This window comes from Saimiri boliviensis, chromosome 20, assembly GCF_048565385.1.
Source record: "Saimiri boliviensis isolate mSaiBol1 chromosome 20, mSaiBol1.pri, whole genome shotgun sequence".
NCBI classification, from domain to species: Eukaryota; Metazoa; Chordata; class Mammalia; order Primates; family Cebidae; genus Saimiri; species Saimiri boliviensis.
In genome coordinates, this window is record NC_133468.1 from 33,181,072 (window position 1) to 33,208,022 (window position 26,951).

At 48.6% G+C, this 26,951-nt stretch overlaps 1 protein-coding gene and 1 pseudogene across 1 annotated transcript; both read left to right on the top strand.

Annotated features, from left to right (window-relative positions):
• On the top strand, nt 1-26,226 carry PRKRIP1 (PRKR interacting protein 1). The gene is made up of 6 exons (XM_039460449.2): nt 1-225; nt 1,733-1,811; nt 3,995-4,095; nt 10,858-10,943; nt 13,786-13,853; nt 24,607-26,226. Exons 1-6 carry the CDS (start codon nt 16-18, stop codon nt 24,702-24,704), a joined length of 642 nt encoding a protein of 213 aa, XP_039316383.2. The 5' UTR covers nt 1-15; the 3' UTR covers nt 24,705-26,226.
• Nucleotides 25,082-26,226, top strand: LOC141582480 (uncharacterized; annotated as a pseudogene).
• Nucleotides 26,227-26,951: the final 725 nt, after the last annotated feature.

Below are 26,951 nucleotides of genomic sequence, written 5' to 3' on the forward strand. Positions count from 1 at the left end.
CTGTGGAGACTGCGCATGCGTTGCCGGCGGGCGGCTCTGTCGTCATACTTGCGCGCCGCCGCCGCCGCCGCAGCTCGCTGGGAAAACAGGACGGGTGTCATGGCGAGCTCAGCCGCCTCCTCGGTGCGACCGCCGAGACCCAAGAAAGAGCCGCAGACGCTCGTCATCCCCAAGAATGCGGCGGAAGAGCAGAAGCTCAAGCTGGAGCGGCTCATGAAGAACCCGGTGAGACAAGGCCCGGGCTCCGAGGCCCACCTCCTTCCTCTGTGGCGCCTCTGGGTTCCCGCGGGTCCATCTTCCTCGCTTCCAAATTCAGAAACTCAGTATCTGCCCCTCCCAGAGCAGTCTTTGGGGAGGAGGAGGAGGCTGTCCTAGGGATAGTGAACTTCCCGTCTGTCCTTGTGTGAGAGCCCAGCTTGGATGAAGGCACGGTGAAGCGGCTTCCCGTGCCCTAAGGCCCCTTCTAGTTGAACTTTCTGTGAACAAAAAGCGTTAGACTGAAGAGGTAGAATTTGTGCGTTAGCAAAGGGTATATTCTAAACAACACTGATCGTTAGACAGTGGCCGAGACGTTTGGAGTGAGTCACTCCTCTCCCGCCCACACCCCCTCCGGGTCTCGGTCTCCTGGATCATGAAAACGATTGAATGAGAACGTCCTTTATATCTTTTTTTTTTTTCTTTTTTTTTAAAATAGACACCGTGTTGGTCAGGCTGGTCTTGAACTCCTGACTTCAGGTGATCCGCCCGCCTTGGCCTCCCAAAGTGCTGGGATTACAGGTGTGAGCCACCGCGCCCGGCCGTCCTTTATATCTTTAGCTAGAAAGGCTCGACTCTTCTCCCCTAGTAGTGTTAAAGTTGGCAGTTTCTAGCTGGAAACTATGGCTTAGGTGTCTCAGTTCTGCTCCGGAAAGTGTAGCCCTGGGAAAGTGTGGACTGTGTTATGCCCAAGAGTACATAGGATGAAAAAAGACACGACAGACGGAAAACACAAAATCAGCTCTGTGCCCAGGTAGCAAAGCAATTCTGCTTTATTAGTCTAGTTGAAATTCTTTGGTCATAAGAGATGTAATTTGGGCTGGGTGCTGTGGCTCCTGCCTGTAATCGCGGTGCTTTGGGATGCCAGGCAGGAGGATGGCCTGAGGCCAGGAAGGAGTTCAAGACCAGCCTGGGCAACATAGTGGGTCCCTGTCTGTACAAAAATTTAAAAATTGCCTGGCGTGGTGGCACTCACTTGTAGTCCTAGCTACCCTGGAGACTGAAGCAGGAGGATCACTTGAGCCCAGGAGTTCAAGGCTGCAGTGAACTATGATTACACCACTGCACTCCAGCCTGAGGGACAGACCAAGAACCATCTCTAAAAAAAGAGACAGGCCGGGCGCGGTGGCTCAAGCCTGTAATCCCAGCACTTTGGGAAGCCGAGGCGGGTGGATCACGAGGTCAAGAGATCGAGACCACCCGGTCAACATGGTGAAACCCCGTCTCTACTAAAAATACAAAAAATTAGCTGGGCATGGTGGCGCGTGCCTGTAATCCCAGCTACTCAGGAGGCCGAGGCAGGAGAATTGCCTGAACCTAGGAGGTGGAGGTTGCGGTGAGCCGAGATCGCGCCATTGCACTCCAGCCTGGGTAACAAGAGCAAAACTCCGTCTCAAAAAAAAAAAAAAAAAAAGAGACAGATGTGATTTTGTCAGAACGTTTATATTTAGAATGCTTTCGTGTTTAAATGTTGCAGGACAAAGCAGTTCCAATTCCAGAGAAAATGAGTGAATGGGCACCTCGACCTCCCCCAGAATTTGTCCGAGATGTAATGGGTAATGTCTTTGTGTGTGTGTGTGTGTGTGTCTGTACATAGAATTTTTTAAGGTAGATATAAAAACCCTGTAGTTAGTATTTGTTAAATCTGTGAGGAGGGAAATATTCACTTGTTCAGTGTTTTGCTTTTACAATGATGGGGATATAGTTGCTTTTATTTATTTGTTCGTTTGACATCAGTAAATTTAGCTTAAGGGTTATAGCTGCCTATGGTTTGGCACTGGAGAATTTTCTCCTGCATTATTGCATTTTTTTTTTTTTTTTAATTTTTATTTTTTGAGACAATCTCACTCTGTCACCTGGGCTGGAGTGCAGTGACACTATCTCTGCTCCCTGCAACCTCCTCCTCCCATTTTCAGGCTATTCTCCTGCCCCTCCTGAGTAGCTGGGGCAGAATCACCTGAGCTTGGGAGGCCGAGGCCTTGCAATCCTCCTACCTCAGTCTTCCAAGTAGCTGGGACCACAGGTGTGCACCACCACACCTGGCTAATTTTTGTATTTTTTAGTAGAGACTGGGTTTCACTGTGTTGACCAGGCTGGTCTTGAACTCCTGACCTCAGGTGATCCACCTGCCTCGGCCTCCCAAAGGGCTAGGATTACTGCTGTGAGCCACCCTGCCTGGCCATCTTCTGCATTATTCTTAATAATGCATTGTGGTTTTTTGTAAGTAGAAATGATTTTATTATTTTGTTGGATCATAAATATCTGCAGTCATACCATGGAGATAGTGCAGCTTTAGTTCCAGGCCACCTAGTTAAAGTGAGTGTCGCAGTAAAGGGAATCATAGAAATTCTTTGGTTTCCCAATGCATATACAAGTTTTGTTTATATTCTACTGTAGTTTGTTTAATGTACAGTAGCATTATGTCTTTAAAAAGCAATGTAGGCTGGGCGCAGTGGCTCATGCCTGTAATCCCAGCACTGTAAGAGACGAAGGCAGGAGAACCACTTGAGTTCAAGACCAGCCTGGGCAACATAGCAAGACCTCATGTCTACTAAAAATTTAAAAATTGCTGGGCGCAGTGGCTAACGCCTATAATCCCAGCACTTTGGGAGGCCGGGGCGGGTGGATCACTAGGTCAAGAGATCGAGACCATCCTGTTCAACAAGGTGAAACCCCGTCTCTACTAAAAATACAAAAATTAGCTGGGCATGGTAGCACGCGCCTGTAGTCCCAGCTACTCGGGAGGCTGAGGCAGGAGAATTGCTTGAACCCAGGAGGTGGAGGTTGCGGTGAGCCGAGATCGTGCTATTGCACTCCAGCCTGAGTAACAACAGCGAAACTCCGTCTAAAAAAAAAAAAATTTCTTTAATTGGCCAGGTATGGTGGTGCATGCCTGTGGTCCCAGCTACTTGGGAGACTGAGGTGGGAGGATTGCTTGAGCCCAGGAGGCCAAGGCTGCACTGAGCTGTAATTTGTGCCACCGCACTCCAGCTTGGGTGACAGAGCAAGACCCTGTCTCAAAAAAAGAAAAAAAGCTTGGCCGGGCGCAGTGGCTCACACCTGTAATCCCAGCACTTTGGGAGGCCAAGGCGGGCGGATCATGAGGTCAGGAGTTCAAGACCAGCCAGACCAACATGGTGAAATCCCATCTCTACTAAAAATACAAAAATTAGCTGGGTGTGGTGGTGCATGCCTGTAGTCCCAGCTACTCAGGAGGCTGAGGCAGGAGAATTGCCTGAACCTGGGAGGTGGAGCTTGCAGTCAGCCAAGATTGTGCCACTACACTCCAGCCTGGGCGACAGAGTGAGACTGTCTCAAAAAAAAAAAAAAAAAAAAAGCTTAAGAAAAAACACTTAAAAATATGGTTGTTCTAAATATATTGTTTTGTAAACCCCCTTTTTTTTTTTTTCATTTAATGTATCGTGGACATCTTTTCAGCTCTCTAGAAATCTAGCATGTCAAATGTGAAGTCATGGAGGAGGTGAGAAAGTGACTTAACCACAGCCTCCTGATACTGTATTTGAGTGGGATTTTTAGTGACTTCACATTCAACATTCATATAACAAATAATTAGTGACATCTGTAATATGCAAGGTACTGGGCCAGTTCTGGATGCAGTGAGGAGAAAGGAAGGCATGGTCCTGTCTACGACTTCCACTTCTTGTTTCTTTAGTCCCCTTTGATTAAGGGTGGCCTGTATTGGTATTTAATCTAGAACTTTGGACTGTTCTGGCTACAGGTTCAAGTGCTGGGGCTGGCAGTGGAGAATTCCACGTGTACAGACATCTGCGCCGAAGAGAATACCAGCGACAGGACTACATGGACGCCATGGCTGAGAAGGTCAGTGAGCCGGGAGGCTGGCTGAGCTGCCGTGTTTGGGTAGTGTGCATGTACTACCGTTAGAAAAAAGCATTTGGGAAAGCCAGGCACAGGGCTGATGCTTGTAATCCCAGCACTTTGGGAGGCCGAGGCGGGCAGATCACCTGAGGTCAGGAGTTCGAGACCATCTTGACCAACATGGAGAAAACCTGTCTATACCAAAAATACAAAATTATCAGGGCTTGGTGGTAAGCGCCTGTAATTCCAGCTACTTGGGAGGCTGAGGCAGGAGACTCGCTTGAACCCGGGAGGCAGAGGTTGCGGTGAGCCGAGATCATGCCATTGCCCTCCAGCCTGGGCAACAAGAGCTAAACTTCATCTTCTTTTTATTTATTTATTTATTTTTTTGAGACGGAGTTTCACTCTTATTACCCAGGCTGGAGTGCAATGGCACGATCTCGGCTCACCGCAACCTCCGCCTACTGGGTTCAGGCAATTATCCTGCCTCAGCCTCCCAAGTAACTGGGATTACAGGCACGTGCCACCATGCCCAGCTAATTTTTTGTATTTTTAGTAGAGACGGGGTTTCACCATGTTGACCAGGATGGTCTCGATCTCTTGACCTCGTGATCCACCCGCCTCGGCCTCCCAAAGTGCTGGGATTACAGTCATGAGCCACCGCGCCCGGCTATTTTTAATTTTATTTATTTATTTTTTTCTTGAAGACAGGGTTTCACCATATTGGTCAGCCTGGTCTTGAACTCCTGACCTCAGGTGATCCGCCCACCTCAGCCTCCCAAAGTGCTGGGATTATAGGCGTGAGCCACCGCGCCCAGCTGAAACTTCATCTTGAAAAAAAAAAAAAAAAAGAGAGAAAGTAATTGAGGAAGAATAGATAGAGCTGGTTGTGGCTAGTGTGAGGTGTGCAGCACAGAACGCAGAGTCCAGGTAACCCCTCAGTCAGAATCAGAACAGCAAGATGCCCACACCAGGAGAGGGATGGGGAGTGAGAGTCGTCCTTGTGTATGGAAGGGCACGGCCGAGGCCTCTCTTCCCTGTATGCCGTTGGCCATGTGATAGAACAGCAGGTGGGATCCCCACACCGTTCGTCATTCTCCCTCTTTTTAGCTGAATGCCTAGATGCAGTTAGCTGTGCGTTTGGTGTGAATGGCAGTGTGCTTTCCCTACTGCGAAAGTGCATATAGTATCTGCCTCTTGGAGCGTTTGATTTTCCTAACTCTGGAGCTGGCATTTCTTTGTGACAGGTGTCAAATAATAGACTATTGTAAGATTATTATTAATCTGTAATAATTACAGGTTATTTGAGAATTGCTTAAGAAACCATATTTTGGGGCCAGGCGCGGTGGCTCAAGCCTGTAATCCCAGCACTTTGGGAGACCGAGGCGGGTGGATCACGAGGTCAAGAGATCGAGACCATCCTGGTCAACATGGCGAAACCCCGTCTCTACTAAAAATACAAAAAATTAGCTGGGCATGGTGGCGCGTGCCTATAATCGCAGCTACTCAGGAGGCTGAGGCAGGAGAATTGCCTGAACCCAGGAGGCGGAGGTTGCGGTGAGCCGAGATCTCGCCATTGCACTCCAGCCTGGGTAACAAGAGCGAAACTCTGCCTCAAAAAAAAAAAAGAAACCATATTTTGGGAGCGTCATTGTTTCTTCAGACAGGGTCTTGCTCTGTCACCCAGGCTGGAGTGCAGTGGCAAACTTGGTTTACAGCAACCTCCACCTCGCAGGCTCAAGCAGTTCTCATGCCTTGGCCTCCCAAGGAGCTGGGATTACAGGTGTGCGTCACCATGCACAGCAAATTTTTGTATGTTTAGTAAAGACGGGATTTTGCCGTGTCGGCCAGGCTGGTCTCAAACTCCTGACCTCAGGTGATTCTCCTGCCTTGGCCTCCCAAATTACTGGGATTCGAGGTGTGAGCCACTGCGCCTGTCCTGCCTGTCTTTCTGTTAATAGAAATCAAAGCTGGGTGTGATGGTGTGCGAGGTGCCACCTGGGTGGTACTTGTCTCTTTTGTCTTTTTTTACTTTTTTCTTTTGAGACAGAGCTTTGCTCTTGTTGCCCAGGCTGAAATGCAGTGGCACGATCTCGACTCACCGCAACCTCCACCTCGCTGGTTCAAGCGATTCTCCTGCCTCAGCCTCCCGAGTAGCTGGGATTACAGGTGGGCGCCACCACGCCCGGCTAATTTTTGTAGTTTTAGTGGAGATGGGGTTGTACCACATCGGTGAGGTTGGTCTGGAACTCCTTACCTCAGGTAATCCACCTGCCTCAACCTCCAAAAGTGCTGGGATTACAGGCGTGAGTAACTGCGCCTGGCCCAAATGCTTTAAAATGATATTTATTCATCTCCTTTTTATCAGAGAGGGAGCCACTTTATTAGCATTTGGCCTTCCAATAATGTAGTAAGATAAATTAGACTCTAGAGAATTTCTACCTAGAGGAAATAAAATGCTTTTAAAAATGAAACCAAGCAATAATTTTAAAATATTGTAATATGGCCAGGCGCAGTGGCTCACACCTGTAATCCTAGCACTTTGGGAGGCCGAGGCAGGCGGATCACCTGAAGTCAGGAGTTCAAGACCAGCCTGACCAACATGGTGAAACCCTGTCTCTAAAAAAATAAATAAATAAAATAAAATGTAATATTTAGCAATAAAAAAAGGAACAAACTATTGATCTGTACAACAACTGGGATGATTGTTTAAAACATGCTGTGTGAAAGAAGCCTCACACAAAAGAGACTATGTTGTGTAATTCCATTTATATGACGTTTTAGAGCAGATAAAATTAATCTGTGTGAGAAATAAAACTGGTTGCCTGGTTGGGGTCATGGTTGACTGGGAAAAGACAGATGAGGGGACTTTCTGGGGTTATCGAACTGTACACTCAAGATGTGGGCATTTGGTTCTGTGTAGATATTACTTCATTTTTTTGAGATGGAGTTTCACTCTTGTTGCCCAGGCTGGAGTGCAATGGCACGATCTCGGCTCACTGCAACCTCCACTTCCCGAGTTCAAGTGATTGTCTTGTTTCAGCTTCCTGAGTAGCTGGGATTACAGGTGCCCGCCACTACGCCCAGCTAATTTTTTTGTATTTTTAGTAGAGACAGGGTTTCTGTGTGTTGGCCAGGCTGGTCTTGAACTCCTAAAGTGATCCACCTGCCTCAGCCTCCCAAAGTGCTAGGATTACGGGTGTGAATCACTGCGCCTGGCCAGATATTACTTTAAAAGGAAAAAGAAAAGCATGCACAAACTTGAAACCCTGTTTAATGATATGCATGCTTAAATGCTCAAGAATGGAACGTCCTGATGTCTGTAGCTTACTTTGAAACGCACCCAAAAAAATAAATAAATAAATAAATAAATAAAAAGACGAATTGGTAGATGAATAGAGCTCTCGGAGGGAGGAATTATAATTTTCCCTGTTTTATAGGTAAGGAAATTGAGGCTTGGAGATAGAGGACTGCTAGGAAGACATATACCAATAGAGATGTGGGTAGATCAATAGGTGTGTGATTAAGAAAATCTAGCAGAACAGGAATTGTTGAGTCAAGCATAGTGGGTATATGTGCTATATAATTCTTTTAACTTTTCTGTTTGAAATTTTCAAAATAAAACATTAGGGAAAATTTAAACCAGAGACAGTCAGGATACAGAAGAAAATATGTAAGAATTTATTGGAATGGCCAAAATTGAGTTAGAAAAAAAAATGTGCTTTTGAGGGCCACGTGTGGTGGCTCACGCCTGTAATCCCAGCAGTTTGGGAGGCCAAGGCGTTGGATCACTTGAGGGCAGGAGTTCAAGACCAGCGTGGCCAACATGGTGAAACCCCCGTCTCTACTAAAAATACAAACATTAACTAGGCGTGGTGCCGCACACCTGTAATCCCACCTACTTGGGAGGCTGAGTCAGGAGAATCGCTTGAGCTTGGGAGGTGGACGTTGCAGTGAGCTGAGTTAGTGCCACTGCACTCCAGCCTGGGTGATGGAGTGAGACACCATCTCAAAAAGAAAAAGGAAAAATCCTGCTTTGGGCACAGGATGGTCATTGGTGTGCTGGCTGTCGTCTGATACTTGCTTGTCCTGCAGCTTTTTCTGGCCCCTGGGTATTGGTGTTTCTTCTTGTTCCTGCCTTCTTCTGTTAACAATCTCAATCCTAGTGAGAAATATTAGACAGTTTGTCACAAAACTATACCAGGTTACTGCAGTGGGTTTGCCTGTCAAGAATAATGCTCTGGTGTGGAAACCATCAAGCTGGGTGCAGTGGCTCATGCCTGTAATCCCAGCACTTCGGGAGGCCAAGGTGGAAGGATCACTTGAGCCCAGGAAACATGGCAAGACCCCATCTCTACAAAGAGTACAAAGATTAGCCAGATGTGGTGGCACCCACCTGTAGTCTACTCAAGAGGCTGAGGTGGGAGGATTGCTTGAGCCTGGATGGTCAAGGCTGCAGTGAGCTGTGACCATGTCACTGGACTCTTGCCTGAGTGAACAAGACCTTGTCTCGAAAAAAAAGAAAAGAAACTGCTATCAGAAACATTTTTATTTTTATAAACTATTTTAGAGGGGAGGACATTAGACCAGGTTGCTGTCTCGGACATTGTAAGTTAGTCTGAAGTTTTACATATTGATTATAGATTCAGAGAAAATACAGAAAAATGTTTCAGAAACCTTGGCCTTCTCTCTCTTTTTTTTTTTTTTTTCTTTTTCTTTTTTTTATCTTTTATTTTATGAGAAACCTTGGCCTTCATGCAAATGCAAAGACCTTTATTTTGGATGGCAAAAGACAGTCTCAGATTTAAAAAAAAAAAAAAAAAAAAAACGTGGTGGGGAAGAGTCCTCATTTTTAAGTAACTAACAGATCACCTCCATCAGAGCCCAGTTCCACTCACCCCTGCTTGAGACATTGCCTCTGCCAGGTGCGGCAGCCAGCTGGGGCTCTGTTTAGTTCACTTGCTGGGAAATTCGGCTTCTTCAGCAGCACAGAGTAAGATTTTCACAACTCAGCTTCTTCTTTTTTTTTTTTTCTTTAATTCCAGCAGAGTCTCCCTCTGTCACCTCAGCTGGAGTTTGATCTTGGCTCACTGTAGCCTCTGCCTCCTGGGTTAAAGCAGTTCTCATGCCTCAGCCTCCCGAGCAGTTGGGATTACAGGTTCCTGCCACCACGCCTGGCCGATTTTTGTATTTTCAGTAGAGATGGGGTTTCACCGTGTTGCCCAGGCTGGTCTTGAACTCTGGACTTCAGGTGATCCACCTGCTTCAGCCTCCCAATGTGCTGGATTACAGGCATGAGCAACGGCACCCAGCCTTCACAGCTCAGCGTCTAAGCGAACCAGGTTCTTTTAGATTTAAGTCATTTGCTTTCTGGCTGTTCAGAAGGTTGATTAATTAAAGTCGATTTCCTTCCTGAAGGAATATTTTCTGCCCTCAGAGAGGGGCTTGTTTTGTTTGGTTCTGTGCCGCTCTAAGCAGATGCGCGCAGCCCTGGTGGTGCAGACCAGCAGAGGTGTTGAACGTACCTCTTCCTCCTTTGCTGGCTCCTTTTTTGCTCCATTGCCCTTTATGGTTGTGACCAGAAGAAATGAGAGATGACGCTTTGAGTCATTTGATGTCTTTGTAGTTTACAGGTGCTTTTCTATGGACTGTCTTATTTCATTATCCTTTTTTTTTTCTTTTTTGAGACATGGTCTTCCTCGGTTGCCAGACCGGAGTGTGGTGGTGTGATTTCCGCTCACTACAACCTCTTCCTTCTGCGTTCAAGCGATTCTCCTCCCTCAGCCTCCCGAGTATCGGCCTCCCAAAGTACTGGGATTTACAAGCATGAACCACCACGCCCAACCCTTATTTCATTATTCTTCCTAACAGCTCTGGGAGAGAGGAATTATAATTTCCCCCATTTTATAGATGAGAAAACTGAGGCTTGGAAACAGAACTGAGAAGAAGTAATGCAGTCGATAGAAATATACGTGTGGGTGCGGGTGTGTGTTTAGCAGCAGGTGGCATGTGTCACACTGCTTTAGAATCTGTCATTTGGTGGCTGGGCACAGTGGCCTGTAATCTCATCACTTTGGAGGCTAAGGTAGAAGGATCCTTTGAGGCCAGGAGTTTAAACCCAGCCTGGTCAACATAGCCACACCTGTCTCTACAAAATAAACATAAAAATTAGCCAGATCTAATGGCATGCACCCATAGTCCCAAGTACTCAGGAGACTGAGACAGGAGAATCTGTTGAGTCCAAGAGTTCAAGGTTGTAGTGAGCTTTATTGTGCCATTGCGCTCCAGCCTAGGTGACAGAGTAAGACCTTGTATCACCAAAAAAACAAAAACAAAAACAAAAACAAAACCTCAGCCGTTTGGTAACTGTGAGGTTAGAGCTTGAAAATTCCGTGGTTCTGACCCTCCAGCCATTCCTTCTGATGAGCCCTGGTCCATATCTGAGGCCCCAGCTAAGCAGACGGTGCTGCCCCTGCCCGTAAGGTGTCTTCTGCACTCCCTCCCATACTGTCTCCTAGATCATGTGTGCATGAGGGGTATCTCAAATCAACTGAAAGAGTTACTTCACCATCAGAGAGCTGTGGTTTGATTACCAGCCCTGCCTCTGGGGCAGCCTTCTAAAGTTAAAATGGCCCTGGAGACCCGGGTAGTGCCTCTAGCACCCCCAATGGCATGACTGCTAGAACTCTCCTACTCAGCCTGAGCAAAAACCTTCCACAGTCTACCCAGACCTAGCGTGTCTAAATGATGTGGGTTTTGTTGCAGCAAAAATTGGATGCAGAGTTTCAGAAGAGACTGGAAAAGAATAAAATCACTGCAGAGGAGCAGACTGCAAAGCGCCGGAAGAAGCGGTAAGAGGCATGGCCTAACTGTGGTGATTAAGGGCCGGGGGTGGGAACAGGGCTGGGTGAGCTGAGTCCTTGCAGTCAGTAGTAGTTCCCTTGCATGACCGGTAGGGGTCACGAGTGTAGAGCAGTGCCTTCTACAGACCTGAACAGAGCAAGTTCCATAGGACCCTCCAGCTGGTTACAGATTGTCCAGAGCTTGCAAGTCAGGATTTTAGTGATCACATTGATTTCTGTGTCTCCTTCATGTCTGTTTTTTTTGAAGCAAAGTCTCACTGTGACCCCCAGGCTGCGTGCAGTGCCATGATCTCAGCTCACTGCAACCTCAGCCTCCTGGGTTCAAGTGATTTTCCTGCCTCAGCCTCCCAAGTAACTGGGATTACAGGTGCCCACCACCATGCCTGGCTAATTTTCTTTCTTTTTTTTTTTTTTTTTTTTTGAGACGGAGTTTCGCTCTTGTTGCCCAGGCTGGAGTGCAATGGCGCAATCTCGGCTCACCGCAACCTCCACCTCCTGGGTTCAGGCAATTCTCCTGCCTCAGCCTCCTGAGTAGCTGGGATTACAGGCACCCGCCACCATGCCCAGCTAATTTTTAGTATTTTTGGTAGAGACGGGGTTTCACCATGTTGACCAGGATGGTCTCGATCTCTTGACCTCGTGATCCACCCGCCTCGGCCTCCCAAAGTGCTGGGATTACAGTCATGAGCCACCGCGCCCGGCCTAATTTTCTTATTTTTGATACAGACAGGATTTCACCATGTTTCCCTGGCTGGTCTCAAAACTCCCAACCTCAGGTGATCCACCTGCCTCGGCCTCCCAAAGTGCTGGAATTATAGGCATGAGGCATCACACCTGGCCTAAAAATGTATTTTTTTTTTTTTTTTTTGAGACGGAGTTTCGCTCTTGTTACCCACGCTGGAGTGCAATGGCACGATCTCGGCTCACCGCAACCTCCACCTCCTGGGTTCAGGCAATTCTCTTGCCTCAGCCTCCTGAGTAGCTGGGATTACAGACACGTGCCACCATGCCCAGCTAATTTTTTGTATTCTTAGAGACGGGGTTTCACCATGTTGACCAGGACGGTCTCGATCTCTTGACCTCGTGATCCACCCTCCTCGGCCCTCCAAAGTGCTGGGATTACAGGCTTGAGCCACCGCGCCCGGCCAAATATATATTTTTTAAAAAGCATCCTCTTTATTTCTGAGGTTGCTTTGCCTCAGGGCTCCCTGGGATTTGCTCTTGAATCCTAATAGAAGCAGCTGAGAAGGATGGACTGGCAGAGTCGTGCAGAAGTATTCAATTGGTGCAAAAGTAACTGCAGTTTTGGACCATGAATTTTAAATCGTTATAACTAGGCTCAAAAACGTCTTTATTAATCAAAATAGGAACCATTACAATCAACATATTTTTGCCAGCGAGACATAGGTTGGTTTATTCCTGTAATGTAAAAATCCATGCTTCGGGATTTGATGAACTCTCGGAAAGCATTTTGAGTCCTTCTGGCTGTGGAAGTGCTTTCCCTGCAGAAAGTGGTCGAGGTGCTTGAAGAAGTGGTAGTCGGTTGGTAAGAAGTCAGGTGAACGGTGGATCAGGCAAAACTCGTTGTTCAACCTTTGAAGCGTGGGCTGTGCACCGTGCAGTCGGGTGTTGGCGTGGAGAAGAATTGGGCCCCTTCTGTTGCCAGCTACAGGCGCTGGAGTGTTCGGTGCAGCTCATCGATCTGCCGAGCATTCTCCAGTGTTCCCTGGGATTCAGAAAGCTGTAGTGGATCAGGCCAGCAGCCGACCACCAAATAGTGACCATGACCTTCTTCTGGTGCAAGTTTGGCTTTGGGAAGTGCCTTGGAGCTGCTTCTTGGTCCAGCCACCGAGCTGGTTGTCACCAGTTGTCACGTAAAATCCATTTTTCATCGCACGTCAAAATCTGATTGAGAAATGGTTCATTGTTGTTGCGTAGAGTAAGCGAAGATGACACTTCAAAATGACGATATTTTTGATTTTCGCTCAGCTCAGGAGGCACCTGGTTTCGAGCTTTTTCATCTTTTCAATTTGCTTCAAATGCTGAGCAAACATAGAATGGTCAACGTTGAGTTCTTTGGCTGCTTCTCGTGTGGCTATAAGAGGATCAGCTTCGGTGATTGCTCTGGATTGGTCATTGTCAGCTTCCAGTGGCCGGCTACTGCACTCCTCGTCTTCAGGGCTCTTGTCTCTTTGGCAAAACTTCCTGACCCACCACTGCACTGTACATTAGTTAGCAGTTCCTGGGCCAAATGCATCGATGTTGTGAGTTGTTGCCATTGCTTTATGGCCCATTTTGAACTGGAATAAGAAAATCACTTGAATTTGCTTTTTGTCTAACTTAATCATTTCAGTAGTCTAAAGTAATCATAAAATAAACAGCAAATAATAAGGCATTAGCAAAAAAAAAAAAAAATCCGGAAGTACCCATTGAAATGACGTATAATATAACCACATTTATTTAATAATGTATTCCAATATAAAACAGCAAATTCCAACAATGCAAAAACTGCAGTTAACCTTTGCACTCACCTAATGTTTCTCTTATTTTTGTCATTGTAATGTTTGTGCTACTCCACAGATTTTAAAGATACCATAAAGAGGTGTTTATTTTCTTTTTTTTTTCCTTTTTTATTTTTTTTTAAAGATGGGGTTTCACCGTGTTGACAAGGCTTATCTTGAACTCCTGACTTCAGGTGATCTACCCGCCTTGGCCTCCCAAAGTGTTGGGATTATAGGCATGAGCCACTGTGCCCAGCCGGAAGTGTTTATTTTCTAAGAAATACCATAAGGTAGTGAAGGCATCAATGTTTATGGTTTTATATTTTTAGCCAGAAGTTAAAAGAAAAGAAATTACTGGCAAAGAAGATGAAACTTGAACAGAAGAAACAAAAAGAAGGTGAGTGGTGCCCACTTTTCCTGGCTGTAGCTTCTTTCTTGTTGTTGGTCACAGTGGCTGAACTGTCAGGAAACACTGGGATGAAGGGTTTGGGCTGGCTGGCTGGCCACTGAAGAAACAGCAGCTCATTCATGTTAGCTAGGACCCATTTAATTGCAAGTATCAGAAAACCAAACTGGCTTAAGCAAAAAGATACTGGCTCAAGGTTTAGTTCGAGGACAGACCTCCCTTTGGGCATGGCTGGTCAGAGAGATCAGGGGCATTGCTGGTTGTTGCCATCTCCTGCTCTGTCCTGGTGTCCTGTCCTCAGGCAACTCACACCCCCTTGTGGTTTTGAGGTGCCTGCAGCAGCTCTGGGGCTACATCCTGCCTCGATCCTGTCCAGGAGGGAAGATTGAAAGGGCATCTCAGCTTTCCCAGCAAAAGTCTTTTTATGTCTCTGGCTCTGACCGAGTCATTTGCCAGGTCAGTTAAGGATGCTTTTGGCTACAGGCAACAAAACGCGGCCAACAAAATGCCTAAACCAAGAGGAGTTGGGTTTTTTAGAGGATGAGAAATCCGGTGGTAGGTGGCAGCCTGAGGTGACTGTGCCAGTGTGGGATGGCACCCCTGAGGGTGCAAGGTGGCTGCCATGGCTTCTGGCACAGTACCTGTGTTCAAAGCAGGAAGAAGGGGAGTGAGGTGGTACTTTCGTGGTCTGCCCTTTTTAAATCGGAGAGTAAAATTTCTCCAGAAGTGCCCAGAAGACGTCACCTTAAATACTAGGTCACTTTGCCATCCCTAGCTGCTATCAGGCTGGAGGAATAGAAAACAGAACTGTTATAACCGACTCAAGCCTATTATGATCCGGCACTGTGAGCTGAGAGCATTGCCACCCTAGCCAGATTTGAGGTCCCGTTAATAAGGAAGAATCGGGGGCGGGCTGTTCGGTCAGCATCCCACCATGCTGCCAATCCTGCTACCTCTGAACCCATCACAACACTAGGGTTGCCATCTGCCATCCCTGGGAACCCATGGGCTGAGGATAAAGGATGGGGGCCCAGCTGGAAAGGGCCAAAGATGCTAAGAGACCAGAAATGACACTCCTCTGCGTGACTGAATCTGTGGCTATTCCGTTTGACCAGGCCTGCTGCCTGAGTACATGATTGTGGTTTTTGGTCTTAGGGTGAAGTCAGACTTATGACATATTAAAATATGATTGATCCGGGGATGGTGGCCCATACCTGTAGTCCCAGCTACTTGGGAGGCTGAGGCAAGAGAATTGTTTGAACCCAGGAGGCTGAGGTTGCAGTGAGCCACCACAGTCGTGCTACTGCACTCCAGCCTAGGAAACGAGTAAAACTCCATCTCAAAAAAATAGGCCAGGTGTGGTGGCTCGTGCCTGTAATCCTAGCACTTTGGGAGGCCAAGGCGGGCGGATCACATGAGGTCTGGAGTTTGAGACCAGCCTGGCCAACATGGTGAAACCCCATCTCTACTACAAATACAAAAACTAGCTGGGTGTGGTGGCAGGTGCTTGTAATGTCAGCTACTCAGGAGACTGAGGCGGCAGAATCACTTGAACCCGGCAGAATCACTTGAACCCGGGAGGAGGAGGTTGCGATGAACCGAGATTGCACCATTGCGTTCCAGCCTGGGTGACGGGAGTGAAACCTTGTCTCAAAAATAAATAATTAAAATAATTAAAACAAAAATAAAGGCCAGGCAAAGTGGCTCACGCCTGTAATCCCAGCACTTTGGGAGGCCAAGGCGGGTAGATCAGCAGAGCTTGGGGGTTCAAAACCAGCCTGACCAACATAGAGAAACCTTGTCTCTACTAATAATACAAAATTAGCCAGGCGAGGTGGTACATGCCTGTGATCCCTGCTACTCAAGAGGCTGAGGCAGGAATATCACTTGAGCCTGGTAGGCAGAGGTTGCGGCGACCCAAGATTATGCCATTGCACTCCAGCCTGGGCATCAAGATCAAAACTCTGTCTGAAATATATAAATACAAAATATGATTGGCCACTTCTAGGGACTGCTTCCTTATGAGTTGTGCTGTATGACATATAGTTTTAGGTTGTTTCTCGCCCTTTCCTGGAAGAAATTATTTTAAGCTACTAAAATGTGACTGATAGGACTTCATTCCTCAAAGAAAGTACTTCATCATTTTCCCTTCCGCTGCAACAGTAGATCGTGGAAGTACTTGGCCCAAGTAGGAGGATTGGGCATAAAAGCTATTCCCACAATCTGTTGAGGGGGTAATGTAACTTGGACCTGTTATATTTGGAAATAGAGGTCAGGCGCAGTTGCTCACACCTATAATCCCAACACTTGGTAGGCCAAGGCAGGAGGATCACTTGAGGCCAGGAGTTAAAGACCAGCCTGGGCAGCATAGCAAGACCCCATCTCTACATACAATAAAAAATCAGCCACCGGGCGCAGTGGCTCACACCTGTAATCCCAGCACTTTGGGAGGCGGAGGCGGGTGGATCACGAGGTCAAGAGATGGAGACCGTCCTGGTCAACATGTTAAAACCCCATCTCTACTAAAAATACAAAAAATTAGCTGGGCATGGTGGCGCACACCTGTAGTCCCAGCTACTCGGGAGGCTGAGGCAGGAGAATTGCTTGAACCCAGGAGACGGAGGTTGCAGTGAGCCGAGATCGCACCATTGCACTCCAGCCTGGGTAACAAGAGCGAAACTCTGTCTCAAAAAAAAGAAAAAAAAAAAAAATCAGCCAGGCATGGTGGTGCACACCTGTGGTCCCAGCTTTTTGGGAGGCTGGAACAGGAGGATTCCTTGAACCCAGGAGTTCTAGACTAGTCTGGATGGCATAGTGAGACCGTGTCTCTACAGAAAAATTTAAGAATTAACCAGGTGTCGTACATGCCTGTTGTCTTAGCTACTCTGGAGGCTGAGCCAGGAGAGTCATCTGAGCCCAGGAGGTCAACGCTGCAGTGAGCCATTATTGTGCCACTGCACTCCAGACTGGGCAACAGAGCAAGATTCCGCCTCAAAAAGAAAAAAAAATGGCCTCCTTTGCTGAGTAATTTGACCTTCTCTTCTCAGGGTTTGTTGGTTTTGCTGCTTATCATTGTCATTGTTGCTATTTGTGTGTTTAGTGACTTCCCTAATGAATTCTATAAAACCTGTATTCTTTGTTGTGTTTGGACTCTGAAGTCTGCTCGGTCAGCTGGGTTGTCAGTGGAAGATGAGAGATTTCTCTGAATGTCTTGAACCTCCATGTCTTTGCCAAGGAGCTCTATGTGTGTGTGGAATGTGCCTCCAACCCCCGGCAGGCAGTCTGCCGTTTGTTGTTGCCTTCACTTCCTGCTTGCACAGAGCCTCTAGGGCAGCAGAGGTGAGAGGTCAGGGCCTCAGCTGTTTTTCTTGGACATGTGCACTGCTCTGGTGGTCCCCTGGAGTCCCAGCTTTTTCTTTTAAGCTTTTTGGTCAATTTCTTGTCTGCGTCAGTTGTTACTGCTGTCTTGGTCAGTGGGATGTTAAACAGTTGTCACTGATGGTTTTTGACACACCCTTCCCCGCCCCAGGGGAAAGAGCTTTTGACACTGAGTGAGCTCAACTCAATGCAGAGTCAGATCAACTAAAGACAAGCCTTGCAGGTAGATGTTTCCAGGGAGCCACTAGACCGGTCAGCCAGGGCCAGTGCTCTAGGGATGGAACTTCCAACAGCTCCCAGCCCAATCATCCGACTCCCGTTTTTTACAGCCACTGTGGCAGGGGTGGGAGGGCTCTTGTCTTTCAAGGCTCCCTCAGATCTGGGGACAGGGAGGCAGGAAATTCAATCCCACAGAGTTCATGCTCTTAGTGAGGTTCAGGGATTTGAATAGTCCGAGGTGCATTTCCAGAGTTCTGAAAAAGTTGATTTTTAGGATTTTTGCCAGTGTTCTGTTACCTTTATGGAGGAGCAGATTTTTGGAGGTCCTTACTCTGCCATTCATCCGTTTTTCTTTTTTTCTTTTCTTTTTTTTTTTTTGAGATGGAATTTTGCTCTTGTTACCCAGGCTGGAGTGCAATGGCGCGATCTCGGCTCACCGCAACCTCCGCCTCCTGGGTTCAGGCAATTCTCCTGCCTCAGCCTCCTGAGTAGCTGGGATTACAGGCACGTGCCACCATGCCCAGCTAATTTTTTGTATTTTTAGTAGAGACAGGGTTTCACCATGTTGACCAGGATGGTCTCAATCTCTTGACCTCATGATCCACCCGCCTCAGCCTCCCAACATGCTGGGATTACAGGCGTGAGCCACTGCGCCCGGCCTATTCGTCCCTTTTTCAAATAGCACTGAAGTGCGTTTCTTGTGTCAAATGTTTGGGTCTTGTTGTGAGTTTTGTTTTTGTTTTTGTTTTTGTTTTTTTGAGACAGTCTCTCTCTTGCCCAGGCTGGAGTGCAGTGTCACAATCTTGGCTCACTGCAACCTCTGCCTCCCGGGTTCAAGTAGTTCTCCTGCTTCAGCCTCCTGAGTAGCTGGGATTACAGGTGCACGCCAACACACCTGGCTAATTTTTTTTTTGTATTTTTAGTAGAGACGGAGTTTCACCATGTTGGTCAGGGTGGTCTAGAACTCCTGACCTCATGATCCACCCGCCTCAGCCTCCCAAAGTGCTGGGATTAGGCGTGAGCCACCGTGCCCAGACTGGGTATTGTTTTCTAATTTATTCTGACAGTCTCTGTCATTTTCTCGGTATGTTTGGGTTCAAGGCTACCATTTTATTGTTGTTTTGTTGTTTTCTTGAGACAGGGTCTTGTTCTGTCACCCAATCTGGAGTGCAGCAGTGCGATCATGGCTCACGGCAGCCTCAAACTCCTGGTGGGCTGAAGTCATCTTTCTACCTCAGCCTCTTAAGTAGCTGGGACTACAGGTGTGCACCACCATGCCTGGCTAAGTTTTTATTTTTTGTAGAAATGGGGTCTCACTATGTTGTCTAGGCTGGTCTTGAATTCCTGGGCTCAAGTGATCCTCCCACCTCAGCCTCCCAAGTGGTTGGAACCGCAGGCCTGTACCACCATACTCAGGTAATTTTTTTTTTTTTTTTTTTAAATAAAAACTGGGTTTTTCCACGTTTTGAACTCTTTAAGTGCTGGGATTACAGGCATGAGCCACTGCACCTGGCCTTATGCTCTTTGTTTTAATTTGTGACAGTATTTTTTTAATTCGTGTATCACCAACATTAAGCATAGTAACTAACAAGAAATAGCCACGTGATGATTTCTTACTCTTTATGTATTTGTTATGTTGAAGGAATGAGCTGGGTTAATTTTGTTGAATTGCGAAATGATGACTGTGCACCCGATTGCCAGGTTTCTCCTCCCGGAGTGTGACACTGTTAGACCCTGATAGTTGGCCTTCCACACACACAATCCCTTGTGTTGACCATTAGTGACGTTCAGGTTGAGAATGCCAAGCCTGAAAATCCAAACGTGGAAATGCTGCAGAATTCAGAGCTTTTTGGGCACTGAGATGAGGCTCCAAGTGGGAATTCCAAACCTGACCTCATGCAACAGGTCACGGTCGGAATGCAGATACACAGCACAGATTATCCAGTGTCTCCCAGGGATAGAAGACCCTCCAGCCCCCTTCAGCTGCGGTACAACCTTTTCACATACACCCGGACTTCCCCCCTACAAGCACACCTGCAGAGGGTAAGAAAATGCTCCTCTGCAGACCACACACACCACTGGCAGGTTCCCCACAGTTACCCACGCGGGGCCCAGACCTACATGCGTTACTCGCTGCTTTTTTGCTTGTTTTCTGTTTTGTGGTATATTGTTTTTTTTTTTTTTTTTTTTTTTTTTGAGACGGAGTTTCGCCCTTGTTACCCAGGCTGGAGTGCAATGGCGCGATCTCGGCTCACCGCAACCTCCGCCTCCTGGGGTCAGGCAATTCTCCTGCCTCAGCCTCCTGAGTAGCTGGGATTACAGGCACGCACCACCATGCCCAGCTAATTTTTTTTGTATTTTTGGTAGAGACGGGGTTTCACCATGTTGACTAGGATGGTCTCGATCTCTCGACCTCGTGATCCACCCGCCTCGGCCTCCCAAAGTGCTGGGATTACAGGCTTGAGCCACCGCGCCCGGCTGTGGTATATTGTTAAAAACAGGCTCGTTGAATGAAGAAACCCCCCACCCCCCAAACATGGCTGTTGATTCACCTGGGTGCAGGTGGGCTAAGGCCGAATAGGGCGTTAGCGAAGGGCAGTGGGATAGGAGCTGGTTTTATAGGTTGGGGAAATCTTTTGGGTAGGGGGCAGGGGTGTTACGGAGTAAGATTAGTAATGGCGGTTGGGGTGTGGGGGCAAGGAGTATATGTTACAATCAGGTTAGTTACGGTGGCAGGTGGGTAAGGCGTAGGAGTAGTTAAAATGGTAGGTGGGGGCCGGGCGTGGTGGCTCACGCCTGTAATCCCAGCACTTTGGGAGGCCGAGGCGGGTGGATCACGAGGTCAAGAGATCAAGACCATCCTGGTCAACATGGGGAAACCCCGTCTCTACTAAAAATACAAAAAAAAATTAGCTGGGCATGGTGGCACGTGCCTGTAATCCCAGCTACTCAGGAGGCTGAGGCAGGAGAATTGCCTGAACCCAGGAGGCGGAGGTTGCGGTGAGCCGAGATTGTGCCATTGCACTCCAGCCTGGGTAGCAGAGCGAGACCCTGTCTCAGAAACAACAGCAGCAACAAAAAAGAATAAAATAGTGTCCAGGCCAGGTGGGGTGGCTCGTGCCTGTAATCCCAGCACTTTAGGAGGCCAAGGCATGTTGAGAACCAGCCCAACTCTGTGCCTGGGTGCTCCGTGTCCTGGCGGTGACGAGGGAGTGAGAAAAGGAAATGAAGACACAAGAGTGGAAGTTCACAGCATGGATTCAAGCGGGGTGATCCGCCCTGGTTTCCTCCACAGGCTTTTATTAGGTGTATACGCTTGTTAAATGAGGGGTGGGGGAGCAGGGAGGGATGATCAGGGGAGGCCTTGAAACTAATGTGGGCAAGATAGCCAAGAAGGGGAGGTGTGGTCTGCAGTATTCAGTGGTGATTCTTTACGCAAACCTACAACACTCAGTTCTACCACAGGTTGCTACCAAGGTGCATTTGCATGAGAAGCATAGCGGCTAAGGCTCCACCGGGTTTGACCACACCCAGTGCATCCGCAGGCTTTTATCTCCCAGCTTTGAGGACACAGCAATCAAGAGTACTCCATATTCTGAGAACCTAGGCAGAGCCCATGGTGTTCCGGTCGTCTCTGCCCTGCAAGGCTTTTCCTCCTTGCCAGCTGCCATCTGCAAAGACCCTCCCCGATCTTGTGAGCAGAGGTCACCTCCCTTCTCAGAGGTCTTACACAAGTCCTCTCTACCAGACCCTCATGCGACCTTCATGTTGAGAAGGCATTCGGGGGACCAAAGCGATATTTCCTGCTCTGCAGCCACCCCGTGGGTTCCCACGGTTTCACGGCGCTCTGATGGTCTTTACCTTAGGCCTCTTGTTGCCGCTTGATTTATATTTTATTGCACCAATATTTGATATAGCTTAGTTCAGGGTATAAACTATAGTGTACAATCAGCAATGCAAGCTTGTAACTATTTGACTAGAAATAACATAGGTCTGCCCCTGGCTATCTTGACCCACAGAGGCAAGTGGATCACTGGAGGTCAGGAGTTCGAGACCAGCCTGGACAACATGGTGAAACCCCAGCTCTACTAAAAATTAGCCGGGCGTGGTGGTGGGTGCCTGTAATCCCAGCTACTCGGGAGGCTGAGGCAGGAGAATTACTTGACCCCAGGAGGCGGAGATTGCAGTGAGCCAAGATTGTGCCACTGTACTCCAGCCTGGTGACAGAGTGAGACTGTCTCAAAAAAAATAAAATGACAGTGTCCAGTAACCTTTAATCTGGACACAGCATCGTTGGCAGGGATTGAAAGCCCATTGTTACCATTTAACCGCTGATCCAGGTGTTCCTGTGATGCAACTGCTGCTTAATTATTCTGATCATACTATTTTCCACTCTATGAATGTCCCGTCGTATTTATTACTGTTAAGCACTCTGTGTGAATAAGTATTATGGAAAGAATTGCTTACAAGTAGCAAATAAATTCAGAGTCAGAAATGATGGTGACGCCAAACCACAGATCAGCCACGTGGGGGATAGACAGACTCCTTTGCTTTCTGATGGTTCATCATACACAACTGTTTCATGCACAAAAATATTATTATTATTTGAGATGGAGTCTTGCTCTATCGCCCAGGCTGGAGTGCAGTGGCACAATCTTGGCTCGCTGCAACCTCTGCCTCCTGGGTTCAGGTGATTCTCCTGTCCCCGTTTCGTGATTAGCTGGGACTACAGGCACATGCCACCACACCTGACTAATTTTTGTATGTTTATAGAGAATAGGTGTCCCCATGTTGGCCAGGCTGGTCTCAAACTGATCAGACCCTATGTTTTTTGTTTTTGTTTTTGTTTTTGTTTTTTGAGACAAAGTCTTGCTCTGTCACCCAGGCTGGAGTGCAATGGTGCGATCTTGGCTCATTCCAACCTCTGCCTCCCAGGTTCAAGCGATTCTTCTGAAGTGATCCGCCTGCCTTGGCCTCCAAAAGTGCTAGGATTACAGGCTTGAGCCACCGCACCCAGCCACAAAATTATTATTATTATTTTGATTAATAGGCGATTTATTTAGGCAGGAATACATACAGTCATCTTTCCGGACTTAATATGAGAGGTTAAATGTTCGGTCCAGTTTTCCTTCCTGGCTAAGTTTTTCTATCTCTGTCACTTTTGAAAACACAATTCCAGAAGAAGAGGGGCCCAAATGCACACAGAGCTCCCAAGCGTGAGTTTTTAGGAGTGGGTCTGAAATTAGGGTAGACATTGTTGATCTTGCAGAGGTCCAGCAAACCAAGGCAGGATCTTGGATGGCTCCTCGGTGGTTGGGGTGGTTGTACTGAAGCGGGTACTCCCACTTCATCCGGGCCCTTGTGGCCAACTGCTCGACTTGCGTCCGCCGGGTTTCTGGAGATAACGTGGTATTTGGCTGAGTCGAGGGTTGGGGCAGAGTAGCCAGGCACGCCAGAGTGACATCTTGGCGACCCAGGTCACAACTGTGCCTGCATGATTCTCACACAAAATTATTTTTAAATGTTACATTTACCTTCAGGCTAAGTGTATGGGGGATATATGAAACGTAAATGAATTTCATGTTTAAACTCGGGTCCCATCCCCAAGATATCTCATTCCAAAATCTGAAAACATCTGAAATCTGAAACATTTCTGGTACCGAGCATTTTGGATAAGGGATTCACAGCCTATACGGCATTTTCAGAGGTTTTTCAGCCACAGGGAATCCTTTGAGTCCTCCTGTATTATTCCCTTCCACAAACATCCAGTTCAATGTACTACAATTCATCAAGATCACAATTAAAGATCAGATCCTATGCTTTTTTTTTTTTGAGATGAAATCTTGCTCTGTCATCCAGGCTAGAGTGCAATGGCACGATCTTGGCTCATTGCAACCTCTGCCTCCCAGGTTCAAGCAATTCTTCTGCCTCAGCCTCCCGAGTAGCTGGGATTACAGGCCTGCACCACCATGCCTTGCTAAATTTTTTTGTATTTTTAGTAGAGACTGGGTTTTACCATGTTGGCCAGGCTGGTCTCAAACTCCTATCCTCAAGTGATCCACCTGCCTCGGCCTCCCAAAGTGCTGGAATTACAGGGTGTGAGCCATTGCGCCCGGCTTCCCCATTTGAACTTTTGAAGCTAGTCATTCTGTGTGGTATGAGGTTAGGGGAAAGAAGGGATGCCCAAATTAATGAAACTCAGTCTTCCGGCTGCTTTTGCCAGTGCTTTTTGTGTTCTTTCTGGGTATGGCATTGAATTTTAGGCTGGGCTGTGCCTTTGGCCGTGCAGGGTCTCCTGTTTAGAGGCCCTTTGTCTGACCTGTGGTGACACAGCAGTAGCAAAGCTCAGGGTGTGTAGTGGGCGTGTGGTGGCCAGTGCGACACCTGCGCACGTGCAGGGAGGAGCCATTGGCCGGCCTGGGCACGCCCACCCACTTGTGAGTTGCTGAGGCCACCGTGCCTGCGGGCAGCGGCCTGGTGTGGCTGAGCTGGGCCATCAGTTGCCTTGTGGCCCCTGCCTCTGCCTTTCCAACTCTCACTTGTCCTCCTGCTCCCACATGAAGATGGGGGGAGGACGTGTTAGGAACACGTTGTCCTCCTGCTTTGCTTCTGGCTGGCAGTCATGACGGGACAGGTGCACACAGGTGTCAGGAGGGGGTTCCTAGGCCATGCTTGGGAGGAGCCAGGAAGCTGGCATATGTGTAGGGGCAGAGCCCTGTGCCACACAGGTTTCAGAAATCGTTTTGCAGACGGCAGTAGAACTTGAGACTTGAGTGAGAAGATTGTCAGCCTGGTGTTGAAGAGCTGGGTCGGGAAGTCGCCCACCCAGGAGGTGGACATGGCAGGGGGCGGAAGCCATGTAAAAGCAGTAGGGCCTTGGTTATGGGGTGTCAGATCTTGCATGTGCCTCTGGGCCTTTGGGTAAGGATGGGGTGTACCCGGCAGAGCAGCGGTAGATCAGGCCTGTGACCAACCCTTACTCAGGGAATGGCCCCGGGGACTGTCAGGCGTGAGGCGTGGCCCTGGTTTCTCACTGTGTGGTCCATGAATGGGGACTTCCTGACTTCTCATCGGCTCTCCTCTTTGAAAGCACACTTGACCCTGAACGATTTTACATATCTGTCAATTGAATGTCATGTGGTTACAGGGCCCAGTCAGCCTGAGGAGCAGGGGTCCAGCAGCTCTGCGGAGGCGTCTGGAACAGAGGAGGAGGAGGAGGTGCCCAGCTTCATCATGGGGCGATGACGTCTGCTGCAGCCGCTGCCTGGAACCCAGCTCGTGCTGAGAGCAGAAGGGAAAGGCGGCTGTTTGGCTTTCTCCCCCCAAGAGGTCCCGCTGGATGGACAGCAAAGGAGACCCTCCCGAGCTGCTCGAAGTCCTGTCTGTAGCAGGGTTGGGAGGCTGAGGGGCCACCTCCCTGGCACACGAAGGCACTGCCTTGCAGACGCCATCCACGCTCCTGGTAAAAGGGGACAGAGAGCCTCGCCTTGTCATATTTGAACGGCAATGAGTTTGGGACTGGTTTCTGGGAAAAGAACATTTATTTAGTAAAGAGCAGAGCACCCTTGGGTTTTGTTGGGATGTGTGGACTGTGAGTCAGATACTCTGGAGAAGGCTAGGAGATGCCACCATTCCCACGGGGACTGAAGACTCCACAGGCCCCGTTATGCGGACCTGGTCCCAGGCTCAGTGAGAAGATGTCCTCAGCTGTGGGGCTGGCCCTTGTTGCCAGCCCAGACCCCCACTTACCCCCGTGGGAAGTGGGGACCATGCCCCAGAGGGTCTGCTCCCACCACAGCTCCCGGTGCCCCATGTGTTCTGGGAAGCCCCAGGTGTGCGCAGGGAGGACTGGGCCACAGGAGGGGCGTGCGGTGTGTGGAAAGTGTTGTGGAGGAAGAGCGGGTGGCCAGAGGATGAGCACCTGGAGAATCCAGGCTGGGCTGAGCCAGAGCAGAGGGCGGGGGAATCCCAGCCGATCTGGGATTCTTTACCAACAGCTGCGTTTTCATCCCGAGGTGGAAGGGGGTCTAAACAAACGGGCTGGTGGCAGGACTCTGTCAGTTGGGTGGAGCTCCTCAGGACTGAAACTGCCCAGGTCTTTCCTTGGGGTCACAGCAACTGGGCTGGAGGAGAGGGGGTGGATCTGCTGTGTCCTCAGGTGGTGCAGCCCCAGATCAGTGTTCAGGCACTAGGCCCGTGCAGAGAAGGCACCTGCAGAGAGCAGGGCAGCCTGGCGCAGCAGCGAGTGCCTAGAATCCCAGCTACTCGGAAGGCCAAGGTGGGAGGACTGCTTGAGTCCAGGGATTCAAGGCCAACCTGGGCAATAGAGTGAGACCCTGTCCCGTAAAAAACGATGATGATAAACACAGAGGCGGGGCACTGTGCTGGGAGCCAGGGTGCCTGGGGGGAGCTGAGACCAACCTTTGACCTCCATGTTTTCAGGCCAACGGGCAACAGAGAGAGTTTCTAGGTAGGGCCTTGGCTCCATTTTTGGATGATTTAGCTCCAAGTTCCTAAGTATATTTTGTGCCCTATACACACTTAGATAGAATTAAGGAAATAGTGGTTTTAGGTGAAGAGAAAGGAAACCCAGAAACATTTGACGTTGCTTTTACTTCTGTGTAGATTTCCCCGGCCCCTTGCTGAGCCCTGTGGCGTCTGTGATAGCTCCTGTCCCTTCATTGGTTCATGTCATAGGCATTTTCTTTCTCAGGAAGCAGACACGGAGAAGCAGCCCTAATAAAGGAGCACACGCCCTGGCCGCACATTTTGAAACCTGCTTTTCTCTGTCTGGGACAGGCTGGTTTGCGTTTCAGTTTTATTTCTCTTATCTTTGGACTGTTGGTTTCCGTCCCTCTCCCCGCCTCCACGTGGTCACAGCCCCTGCTCTGAATCTGCAGCCTGCAGCTTGTGGGCATCCTCAGTGCTGCGGAGGGTGCTGGGGCTTGGAACCGGATGACCTGGCTTTGAGCCCTGCCTCTGGTAAGCCAGTGGACTGGGCAAGTCCCTTCCTGCCTCTGCCAGCTCACCTGGCCAAGAGAGACGCTGGCTGCAGGCATATGGGGTGGGTGAGCACATGGTGACACAGGTAGAGGATGCCAGGTTGTGGTGGGTTTCACCCCCATTGGGTGGGAAGAAGAAGGTGAGGTTTAGGCAGATCGTGTCCTGTAGCCATTTCTGGCCATTGTTAATAGGTCATCCGGACCTTGAGACAGTCTGTCTTTAGGGCATCATTTATTTGGGAAAAGAGGAACAAACGTGTCATTGAGAAAGGAGTGGGTAATACTGAGAGCCCCTGCCCCCCCCAAAAAACACACGATTAGGGGAGAATCATGAAGTTATGTCTCACATGGCTCGTGTGTGGGAGGAGTCAGGAACTGAACACAGAGGTGTATGTAACAACCGTCTCAGAAAACCGCACGCACAATAATTCTTTTGGCCAGGCACAGTGAACTCCCACCTGTAATCCCAGCACTATGGGAGGCTTAGGCC

Bases quoted from the DNA above. Each gene is read 5' to 3' on its own strand.
- PRKRIP1 (XM_039460449.2), top strand. From the start codon at position 16: ATGCGTTGCCGGCGGGCGGCTCTGTCGTCATACTTGCGCGCCGCCGCC. The intron at 226-1,732 runs GTGAGACAAGGC...TAAATGTTGCAG, and splicing joins AGCGGCTCATGAAGAACCCG to GACAAAGCAGTTCCAATTCC. The intron at 10,944-13,785 runs GTAAGAGGCATG...TTATATTTTTAG, and splicing joins GCAAAGCGCCGGAAGAAGCG to CCAGAAGTTAAAAGAAAAGA.